The 12,102-nt window shown below is 43.2% G+C and overlaps 1 protein-coding gene across 2 annotated transcripts in view; it reads left to right on the top strand.

The window, feature by feature from the left end:
• The first annotated feature begins 3,107 nt into the window (after positions 1 to 3,107).
• Positions 3,108 to 12,102, top strand: part of ylpm1 (YLP motif containing 1) — a 32,063-nt gene continuing 23,068 nt past the window's right edge. Inside the window, exons 1-5 of one of the 2 annotated variants that reach the window (XM_058379760.1) lie at positions 3,108 to 3,929; positions 4,886 to 5,083; positions 7,635 to 7,829; positions 9,050 to 9,552; positions 9,938 to 12,070. In XM_058379760.1, coding sequence (XP_058235743.1) covers positions 3,378 to 3,929; positions 4,886 to 5,083; positions 7,635 to 7,829; positions 9,050 to 9,552; positions 9,938 to 12,070 — 3,581 coding nt within the window. In that variant the 5' untranslated portion in view covers positions 3,108 to 3,377. Of the gene's footprint in view, positions 3,930 to 4,262; positions 4,287 to 4,885; positions 5,084 to 7,634; positions 7,830 to 9,049; positions 9,553 to 9,937; positions 12,071 to 12,102 lie in introns of those variants that run through there. The other variant, XM_058379761.1, reaches the window with a different exon arrangement.

Here is a 12,102-nt window from a genome sequence, read left to right as displayed (position 1 = left end):
CGCAAAGATCTGATTCCTAAAACAGTATTAAACAGTTTTTGTTCTGAAGTCTGGTTTTGTGGCTGGGCTTAAAATGAAATGAATATAATCTTAATTCAAGTGATGAAAGATTTAAAATTCTAACAGTAAACAGAGTTGAGTTCTACTGTAAGGTTAACCCTGCCTGGGATAAATGTTTGGAAATGATTTAGTTGAAAATATCCATTAGAAACTTAAAAGTAATCAAAAAGTAATCAAATGTAATCAGTTACTTTACTTTTATAAAGTCATTGAAAAGTTACACGACTTATTACATTTTAAACAGAGGAACCTGTAATCTGGAACCGATTACATTTCCAAAGTAACCTTCCCAACACTGCACACATACACACAGATGATTCCAGGACACAGAGAGGAGTGTGTTCGGTTAATTCTCCGCAGGTATAAAAATAAAACACACCAGAAACTGATTTTATTTCTTTAAAAGAGTTACCTCATGTCTATAAACACATTACTGCTGTAAATATGATTATTACGTGTCTATGTAAATATGATGAACTGAGCTGACATGAAATATTCTAGAAAGATTAGAAAATACTTCATTCTTTTACAATGACTTTTCAGTTATTAATTCTTAATATCAAGACTTCAGCAGGAGCTTTTTTAAACATCTTAAATATAATATGGAATATACTCTAACTTTATTAAATAACTTTATTTAAAATACTGTATTTAACCTTTCATCCATGAACTAATTATGGAGTCATTATTATTATTATTGTTGTTGTTGTTGTTGTTGTTGTTGTTGTTGTTACAGTAATACCTCACAGATCCGCGTCTCTGATCTGCGAAATTTTCATAGGAACCGAACTAATTTGCATCTGACCGCAAAATCCTGCAAAAAAGTGTTTACGGCTAATTTCGTGGCCATTTATACATTTTCATGCTTTTTAATGCAAAATTATTAAGAAAAATTTAGATTATTAATTTAGTAATATAAATATAAAAGTAAAATCAACAAAATATCAAAATAAATAAAATATAAATGTCATTTTAATTATATTGAACTTCGCCGATATTACGTACGTACAGTACAGCCATTACGACACGCCATTGGCTGGAAGGGTTGGAAGTAGCCAATCACAGAGCATTAACAGTTTTACCTAGCTGCTGATTGGCTGATAGCTACGAAGCTTTGTATGCGTGATGTCGTGGCTCATCTCCCCGCCCCCTGTACTCGGTTCGCGCGGATATTCTGTAAGTGATAGATAGATAGATAGATAGATAGATAGATAGATAGATAGATACTTTATTCATCCAGTGATTATTTCCTGGGTTTTTATACAGGCGATACTCTACTATATTTTTACCTCAAACATGTATTTCTTTTTTAAGGGTAATGTATTAAACTTTTAAATGAAATGAAAGTGTTTTGGGAGCATGATTGGGGTCAAATTTAGGGTTTAAACTCTAAAATAAGCATTTACCCTACAGTATTTACATTTCTAGTGACTCCACCGAACATCCGCGAAACCTCGAATGTAACATTGTGGATGTGTGAGGTATTACTGTATTATTATTATTATTATTATTATTATTATTATTATTATTAAGGTTGTTGTGGTTGTTGTTCTCAGAGTCAGCAGTAGTATGATTATCAGGAATTATAATTATAGTCGGTTTTTGTGTTCTGAATGTTTGTGTATTTTGAGTAAACATTAATGAATAAATTATAACATCACAGGGAGTTCTTCACTTCTGTCGAAGGGGTGTGGTCTTATGTGCATAATGACGTACAGTGTTGCCAGATTGGGCAGGTTCCTTCCCACTTCGGCTGCTTTTGATTCAAGATTCAAGAAGCTTTTATTGTCATTTCAACCACATATAGCTGGCGCAGTACATAGTGAAATGAAACAACGTTTCTCCAGGACCTGGTGCTACAGAAACATACAACAACAAGTTCAATACTAAACAACAACAACAACAGGTTGGGCGGGTTGATACAATTTGGGCTGGTCTTTGATGCAACTGGCGGGTTTTTATTGTTGACTATAAACATGATATTTTATTAATTTTCCATTCAAAAGAACTTTACAATAAAGTATAATATGTAATGTTGAGGTTTTAATAATATGGTTCAGTTTAGCCAATAAGGTTCAGGAGAGTCCTGTCCAGTCAGACTTCAGTCCTGATTAGCGGCTTGTTGTAATCGTTGTACTCGTTAAGCCTGTTTTTATCATCATGCTAAAGTGGGGGAAATATAGACAGTCCTACAGTAAAGAATGGGAGAGTGACCTGTTCTGTAATCTCTCAGGAAATGTTCTCATCAGTTCTGTGAAGATTCTCTGCATTAAGTCCCTATAAAAATGTAAGCGTGTTTATACACTATTTTTATTTTTTTTATTTTTACAATTTTAGAAAAGAGCTAGAATAAGTTAAATAAATACTGTATAAAGTGACTTGCGTGAGAAGAAGTGCAATAGAATGTAAAAGTGAGCGTGACTGTAACATAAATACAGGTGAGAGGTGTGTACACAATCTGGAATGAGAGAAGTATTGTGTACAAAAGTGTGAGTTTGAATGAACAGTAGTGCCATTTAGAATGTGGAAGTGACTGTCTGTACGTTTTTTAGGGGTTGGGGAGGTCATCTGGGGGTAAGTGGGGCACTGTTCAGCAGGCTGACTGCAGTGGGGAAGAAACTGGAAACTGTTCTTGTGGTGTGAGGTCCTGGTTCTGATGGACCAGAGCCTCATGTCATGTCTCATGTCACTCCCAAAGAGAACCTCAACATCTTCAGCTCTGCTACCTCCAGCTCTGACTCCTTTCTCCTTTCTCTAACCCTCAGTGACACTGTCTCTAAACCATACAGCATGGCCGGTCTCACCACTGTCTTGTATCACCTTCTCCCTGATTCTCACCGTTATTTTTCTATCACACAATTGTATTAGTTATTTTATTAGTATTATTTCTGTTACTGTATTAGTTATCACGGAATGAATTTTGGGCTGGTATTTGTTCAAGTGGGTGGGGTTTAATCTGTAATTGGGCTGGTATTTGTTGAAGTGGGAGGGGTTTAATCTGTAGTTGCGCTGGAAGTCTTCAGTCCAATCTGGCAACACTGCTGGCGTGACGTGTTGTGAGCGTGATGACGTTAATGTATCGCGTCCATGTTAGCTGATTTATTCTGTCCGGAGGAACAGGAGGGTTTTCGGCGGTAAATGTGTGAATAATGGCCGAGTGTGTTCGCTCTCAGGCCGGGATTCACCGCGTGTGAGTCTCAGTCCGAGTTAGAAACTGGATCTGTTCTGTACACCGTGAGTCCTCCAACCGGCTTTATGCCGTTCTGTTTTTAGGCTAGGCTAAGCTAGGCTAGGTTAGGCTAGCCTTTTTCTCCAGCATGTACCCTGCGTGGGGCGGTTATGGTGGCGGAGGCCCGCAGCCTCAGCACTTCTGCCCGCGCACTCAGACGTTCCGCGGTCCGCCTCCGCCGGCGGGAGGTTTCGGGGGATACGGAGCTCCGTCTCCGGCTGCAGCGTCCAACTTCTCGAGTCTACACGAGCAGCACCTCCAGCAGATGCAGCAGCTGCAGCAGCTCCACCAGAGGCAGCTCCAGTCTGTGCTGCACTACAACAACAATGCTAACAATGCTAACAGTGCTGCCTCAAGCTTCAGCGCTGCTCCGGGTCCAGCGGCACCGCCACAGTGGACCGGATCTGCGGCAGGATTTCCAGGGCCTCCGGCTCACTTCACTCCGGATCCTGCTCCAAACAGAGGCGCTGCACAGCCTGAATCCCCGAGTGCACCTCCCCCTGCGGCCAAAACCAGCCCCTCAACACCAACACACACCTCTAACACCACCACCAACACACACACCACCACCTCCACCGCGGACAGTCCAGCAGCAGAGCCGAAAGAGAAGACCACAGACCTGTCCACCATGTCACTACAGGCAAGAACCTCCTTTACTACACCATCAGATCACTCTGAATCTACACTAGATCACTCTGAATCTACACTAGATCACTCTGAATCTACACTAGATCACTCTGAATCTACACTAGATCACTCTGAATCTACACTAGATCACTCTGAATCTACACTAGATCACTCTGAATTAATTCTAAATTACTCTGAATCTAAACTAAATCACTGAATCTAGTTTAGGATCGACACTAGAATCAGCACTAGATCACGCTGAATCTAAACTAAATCAATCTGAATCAAGTTTAGGATCGACAGAAAACTCACATGTACACGGTTTAAATGTACAGCACCAACCACAGACCTGTCCACCATGTCACTACAGGCAAGAACCTCCTTTCATACACTGTCAGATCACTCTGAATCTACACTGAATTATTTAATTTATTCTAGTTTATTCTTAAATTGTGTACACATTTCGTATCTGTGTATATTTTTGCACCTGACAAATTCCTGGTACTGTAAAGTGGTCTTTGCTAACCCTTTTCTGTACCTGGCAATGGAACTTTTTCTGATTCTGAACTAGATCACTCTGAATCAACACTAGATCACTCTCAATCTAGTCTAACTTTAGGATTAACAGAAAACTCACATGTACACGGTTTAAATGTACAGCACCAACCACTGTACAGCACATTCCTCCATCCTTGAGTCTTCAGCACTCTGAATCCATTCTACATCACTGTACAGGTAGACTGATGGGTTAGAGCGAGACAGATACATAGGCTGGTTGGATGAGTAGACAGACAGGTGCATGGTCTGATGAGATGGATATATTTGCAGACAGACAGAGAGGCAGTGTAATTGGAAGTGAACGATGATGAAGTTGGTGTATTGCATGGTATTGTGTGGTTGTATCTGAGCACACAGTGAATATTGTGATGTAATGTGTGTGTGTGTGTGTGTGTGTGTCTCTATCTTCAGGAGCAGCAGGATTACTGGTACAAGCAGCACCTCCAAAACCTCCAGAAGCTGAAAAATGAGAAGGCGACGCAGGGTAGCACAGACGCTTCCTCTAAAGGAAGCTTAGACACACCCCCAGCCCCACCCCCACCCAATGAAGCCCCACCCCCTCCACCACCTAAAGAGGAGCCTCCTCCCCCTCCCCCACCAGATGACAAGGTAATCATTAGTGTGACGGCGTAAGCAATCACGCTCTTGTTATCGTCACTATTTATTATTATTATTATTCCGGTTCCTGGACTCGCCACTAGTCCTAAACGGTAATAGCTAAAAACATGGTTCCAACGCTAAAATGTTCATCATGTTCTGCTTATGTGTACTATTACTTTTCATGCTGATAAGTATTGTATTTTATTTTATATTAATTTTTAAATCCATTTTTATTGACTTCACTTCCTGGTTTCCATACGGACATTTAAAAAGAGTGCACACAGTTCGGCTTTTGTCGGAGGTTATCGGTAGCTTCCGTAAACAGGAGGTTTTTTTTTTTTTAAGGTCATATCGTCTTTAAACTGGTCTACAGCTTGAATTGTAACTGTACAGCTACATGCTACCTTAAACTGCAGCTCAGCTTCACTCCCTGGGCTTCCCGGACATTTCAGCATAGCGCGGACGCTGGTTCGTTTAGACTTCATATTTTAACTGTAACTGTAGTTTGTGTTTATTATTTGAGAATGTTTTGCAATCGTTTAAGCCTGTATAACTTTTATATATGTAACGGAGGCTAGCGGGGGTGCAGGCAAAGCGGTGTTGTTAATACTACTTACACAGACTACATTAAACTTTAGCTCTGCTTTACTTCCTGGGTTTCATACGGACTTGTGCTTAAATGCAAAGCGCACTCGCTAATTCATTTAGACTTCATATTTTAACTGGGACGTTAGATTGTATTTATTATTTGAAGATTTCTTGCAATAGTTTAAGTATGTATAGCTTTTATATTTGTAACGTTCATCGCTTGTGGCTCTTTGTTAACTCGCCCGCCTCCCATGCTGGAGACCTGTGTAAAATATTGTAAATATTAGTACCACTGATGTCAATAACATTACCAGGTGCAGTTTAGCTTATTTGGTAGAGCGCCCACCTCCCATGCTGGAGACCTGGTCCAAGTTGTATTTATATATTGTTCCAGAATTTCTTGCAATAGTTTAAGCAACATATCACTTAAACGGTAATAGCTAGAAACATGGTTCCAACGCTAAAATGCGGCTTAGGTGTGCTATTACTTTTCATGCTGATAAGTGTTATAGTTTATTTTATATGGATTTTTAAATGTATGTTTCACGGACTTCAGACCGCTAGTGTGTGTGTGAGAGTGAGTGTGTGTGTGTGAGAGTGAGTGTGTGTGTGTGAGAGTGAGTGTGTGTGTGTGAGAGTGAGTGTGTGTGTGTGAGAGTGAGTGTGTGTGTGTGAGAGTGAGTGAGTGTGTGTGTGTGAGAGTGAGTGAGTGTGTGTGTGTGAGAGTGAGTGTGTGTGTGTGTGTGTGAGAGTGAGTGTGTGTGTGTGAGAGTGAGTGTGTGTGTGTGTGTGTGAGAGTGAGTGTGTGTGTGTGTGTGTGTGTGTGAGAGTGAGTGTGTGTGTGTGAGAGTGAGTGTGTGTGTGTGAGAGTGAGTGTGTGTGTGTGAGAGTGAGTGTGTGTGTGTGAGAGTGAGTGTGTGTGTGTGAGAGTGAGTGTGTGTGTGTGAGAGTGAGTGTGTGTGTGTGAGTGTGTGTGAGTGTGTGTGAGTGTGAGTGAGTGTGTGTGTGTGAGAGTGAGTGTGTGTGTGTGTGTGTGTGAGTGTGTGTGTGTGTGTGAGAGTGAGTGAGTGTGTGTGTGTGAGAGTGAGTGAGTGTGTGTGTGTGAGAGTGAGTGAGTGTGTGTGTGTGAGAGTGAGTGAGTGTGTGTGTGTGAGAGTGAGTGAGTGTGTGTGTGTGAGAGTGAGTGAGTGTGTGTGTGTGAGAGTGAGTGAGTGTGTGTGTGTGAGAGTGAGTGAGTGTGTGTGTGTGAGAGTGAGTGAGTGTGTGTGTGTGAGAGTGAGTGAGTGTGTGTGTGTGAGAGTGAGTGAGTGTGTGTGTGTGAGAGTGAGTGAGTGTGTGTGTGTGAGAGACAGTGTGAGTGTGTGTGTGTGAGAGACAGTGTGAGTGTGTGTGTGTGAGAGACAGTGTGAGTGTGTGTGTGTGAGAGACTGTGTGTGACTGTGTGTGACTGTGTGTGTGTGACTGTGTGTGTGTGACTGTGTGTGAGAGACTGTGTGAGAGTGAGTGTGTGAGAGTGAGTGTGTGAGAGTGAGAGTGTGTGTGTGTGTGTGTGTGAGTGAGAGTGTGTGTGTGAGAGTGTGTGTGTGAGAGTGTGTGTGTGAGAGTGTGTGTGTGAGAGTGAGTGTGTGAGAGTGAGTGTGTGTGTGTGAGAGTGAGTGTGTGTGTGTGTGTGACGTCAGCTAGAGTGAGGGAAGAGGTTTTTTTTATCTTTAAACTGTTCCTACAGCTTGAATTCTTACTCTACAGCCACATAAACTTTAGACTTTAGGTTTTAAATATTATTTGAGCACGTCTTGCAATAGTTTAAGCAACATATTCGCAATCACACTCACATTTTCTTCTGGAAATGCAGCATTCTAGTTATCATCATTCAGCTTCACTGCATCACATCACTTCTTCTGTACTGTACTGACATAAAATGCTGTTATATGCATGATCATGATTTTACAAGCTGTCTGTCTGTCATTCTTAGCCCAGCATGGTGGAGTGTGCAGATCCGGCAGAGGCAGCTAGATTGCAGCAGTTGCAGGCAGCAGCAGCACAGTGGCAGCAGGTTCAGTACCACAGAGCGGGCTACCAGTACCAAGCCCTGATGCAGGAACACACACAACTCCAGCAGATCCTGCACCGGTACCAACAGGTCATCCAGCAACCTGCGCACATACAGGTACACACACACACACACATATAGCTATATGCAGGTATTATTTATTATTAGGGATGCACGATATTTATCGGACAGATAAATTATCATCCGATATTGGTGAAAATGACGTCATTTTTATTGGTCCGATAAATCCAATAACTAGATCAGATAAAGTACACTTGTTGGTAAATCAATCAATCAATCAGTCAGTCTGATGTGTCCGAGATTAATCCGCTTTCCGAGTGCACGTGACTACAGCTTTAAACTGTTCCGCGCTCATTAGGTCATCATCTGTGAACATGCCTTGACCTGGTCTGGAAGTTTTTCTCGGTGGCAGCGGAAGACAATGCCATTGCTTGCATTTGCAGTGCATTGCAATGCAATGCGTGTTCAGCAAGGGTTCCGAGAGGAGGTAAAAAGGCGTCAAGTTTTAACACAACAAATCTTATATCTCACTTGAAGGTCGTCATCACAGCGACACTGTATTAAAAGAATATGAAGCAGCCGCGGCAGCAGCAGCTACTAGCACTAGGCCTAAAACACAGAGCATGTGACTTGAGGTCTATATACCTTCCTCATCCTCATGCACTAAAAAGGTTGAACAGATGCAGTTCTTTTTTATGCATGAAATACTTGAATATAAACTTGTTGTTAATGAGTTGTTGATTGCAGATAAACCATAGTTCTGTCATAGTTCTGTTTCTGTTCTGTTCTTATTGTAGTGCCTTACACAAAAAATAAAGACACTTGAAGAGTTAGGACTGATGTTTGCTATTACAGTTAGGACAGAGCCACTAAAATATCAGTTTCATCAGTGCATCTTAGATTTTCTATTCTCCTGGGTTCATAAACTGCAGATTATTTTAAAATTCTAATATAAAATATGAACTTATTGGGATTCGGAATTGGCCATGAGAAGGACTTAATTATCGGTATCGGTTTAAATTTTTCATATCGTGCATCCCTTTTTATTACATTAGCAGAGTTTGAAACAGCTAGTACCTTTGTGTTTCTTCCCTTAAAACAAGTACATTGGATGGCTGGTGTAGTTAATGGGTACAGTACCTTTTCTTCAGGGGAAATGATGTATTAAATCCAAATACAATGACATGTTCATAATGCCAAGTGTGAACAGTTAGGTGTCTCAGCTCTCCACTGGTGATTCAGATGGATGTTGGTGCCAGATGTGAAGAGTGCATTAGAGTAATTTATTTCTGTTTTTCTCTCCTTTTGATCTTCAGTCCATATCTGTAGACATGCAGTTGCAGAACTATGAGATGCAGCAACAGCAGTTTGCTCCGGTGTTGCAGGACTGGGACAGACATTTTAAGCTCTGGCTGGACCAGTTCCAGGCATATCCCCACAAAGACCAGTTACAGGAGTATGAAGGTCAGTGGAGACAGTGGCAGGAGCAGATGAACTCCACTTCAGCACATCTGAATGAACGCGTGACCACACTGAGGGGCATGAAACAGCCGTATGGTACTGGTGACTCTTATGGAGGTGTGATGGGACCGTATGGACAGCCTTGCCCTCCTGCACCAGACTTGGGTCCCTCTGTGGCACCAAATAGTAGGGATATTTCCTCAGGCCCTTCTCAGGGCACAAATCCAACCAATCTTCCAGGACCAAATACCGTAGAATCGGGTCCACTTCCAGGATCAGAGGGTCCAATTGGTCCTTCTGGAGCAGGGGTTAGACAGCCTGTTCCTCATGGAAGGTTTGAAGGACCAAGAGGTCCAAGGTAAGTCATACATTTCCTAGAAGTTCTGCTTGATTATGGAGTTCTGTTAAAATGTGCCAGCTCATTGATTAAGACTGCTGACTACTGTTAGGAAGTTTGTGAGACTTAATCCTACCATTGGCTCTTTGGACCCTGGAGCAATATCTTAGTGATAAATATTAAGAATAAATAGTAACTTAACTTTTAACTTTCTAATTTTGTTTTTTTGTACTTCTGTAAAGCTGCTTTGAAACAATGTCCATTGTTAAAAGCACTATACAAAAAACTGAACTGAAAATGGAAATTAAACTTTAAACTGTTTAGCTTTGTTCTGTTTAAGTTGTAAATCATTGTTTACTAAAAACACTCCAGTCTTAAACATTTTGCTTTCTTAACTTTTTTTAAGGTTTGATGGTCCTAGAGGTTCGAGATTTGAACCACCACCACAAAGATTTAGCGGGCTGCCTAGATTTGATGGTGGTCACCGCTTTGGCATGCCTCCGCGAGGTAATCAGATTCAGTCGGGTCCTCCGGCTAGATTTGAGAATCCTCTTAGGCAGAGTCCACCTTCTCGCTTTGAGAGACCGCCTGGACCACACCTGGGTCCACCCACAGGTCCGTCTCCACCATCTGTTCCTGCCTCACAAGCTAAGCCTGGTCCTGTAAATCAAACCAACTCGCAGCTGGGTAAACCTGATTCTTCTCAGGGTTCTCTATCTCAGAGTCTGACCACAGCCAAGAATGAAAACAGAAACCCCCAAACTGAAACAGAGCAGAAGTCCATGTCAGACGATGTAATGGATTCAGGCGATGGTTTCTTTGTTCAAAGTGATCCTATTCCTCAGTCTCAAGCTGACAAAGGCAAAAAGGCTGAGACAGTCAGACAGGCTGCTAACGAGGAGGAGTCAAATAAGAATACAACCAAAATGACTGCATCGCAATCCTCATCTGAACCTGTCCAATCAATTCAAACCCCTAGTACTGGCAATAAAACCCCAGAAGCACCCAAAAATATCAGTGCACCACAGCAACGACCACCGGCTCCTCAACAAGGCCCATTCCAACCTGACATGCCCAAGGAACTTTCTGGTACACCATGTGAGATGAATCAGAGTGGTCCTCCTCATGCTCTCCGTGGCCGGGGGAGGGGACAGGGTCCTTTACTGATGCGAGGAAGAGGACGTGGGCGTGGTCGAGGACAGATTGCCAGACCTATGGGTCCCCCATCTATGTCGGATCCTAATTATCATAGGGAAGATGCTCCATATGACCACCAGCCACCAATGGATGAGGATTATAGTTGGGGGGACCATTCCCAAGAGCCACATGGAATGATGGGTGAGCAGGAAGCTCATGAGATGTGGCAGGCAGAAGAGCATCACTTCCAGAAAGAATACTATGAAGAGACTGAAGATCGAGCACCACCCAGAGGCAGGATGGATCCTGCAGAGGGACCGCAGGGGCACTGGGAAGAGGAACAGTCAGATTACTGGGAGGAGGGTGAGCCATACTGGGCAGACAGGAGACCTCCAATGGTGCACCACAGACCCTCTTTTCCTCCTGAAGGACATAGGCGCCCTCCTTTCCATCCACGCTTTATGCATCACGGTCCACGACGTCCTCCACCACTATCAGATATGGAACGTGACCCACACGGTCCTCCACCTCCTCCTCACATGGGCCCTCGTTTCCGACGTGGTGGTCCAGGTCCCTGGGGGCCACTACCTCGCCATGACATGATGAGACGACCCCCTCCACCACCTCATGAATTGTTGGAGAGGAAACCGATGGGTCCACCTGGGTACCATGAAGAAATGGACAGAGATCCCAGTTGGCCTCATCCGCATGGTCGGGAACCCAGGCATCCTCCTTTACCCCCTCATGAAGTAATAGATAGGGATATGAGAAGGCCACCAAGGCCATCACATCCAATGGCAAGAGATAGGTGGAGAAGACCTCCACGTGAAGATCCTCAGGGAGAGTATGAGCAAGAATATGGCACTGAGTTTGGCCCTGAGGATGAAGGGTATGGAGGACCACCTGATTACCGTCACCGGGATTATAGGGAAGATGAAGAATTTTACCACTCCAGAGAGGAGTGGAGACGTGAACGTCCAGATGAATTTCCTCCACATCCACCACGCGGGCCACCATCAGACCACCTCAGAGATGATCCCTGGAGGGAGGAAAGGGACAGACCATTCTCGTATGAGAACGAGGATCGCATTAGAGCAGAGCGAAGAGGACCTGGTTATGGTGATGGATCTCTCTATAGGGACAGAGAACCTCCCTTCCATTCTCGTCCTGATTGGGAAAGACCCCCACCACCTCCACTGCCAGAGAGAGTGTACCCAGATCCCTCTGAAGAACCTCAACCTCTTTATGAGAGAAACCCAGAACTCTCCATGGCACCACAGAGCAGTGCTGCAGAAGCTCCACTTGATCAGATATCACCAGGTGGAACCAAAACTGTTCTTGCACTTTCTCAAAGGCAGCATGAGATCATCCTCAAAGCTGCTCAGGAGCTAAAGATGATAAGGTGCATGGATACACATGCTGGGTGCACATTGC

The sequence above is a fragment of the Hemibagrus wyckioides genome, linkage group LG25 (genome assembly GCF_019097595.1).
Source record: "Hemibagrus wyckioides isolate EC202008001 linkage group LG25, SWU_Hwy_1.0, whole genome shotgun sequence".
Classification (NCBI taxonomy): domain Eukaryota; kingdom Metazoa; phylum Chordata; class Actinopteri; order Siluriformes; family Bagridae; genus Hemibagrus; species Hemibagrus wyckioides.
The sequence above is the reverse complement of the archived record's forward strand: the minus strand, read 5'-3'. Positions and strand labels throughout refer to the sequence as shown.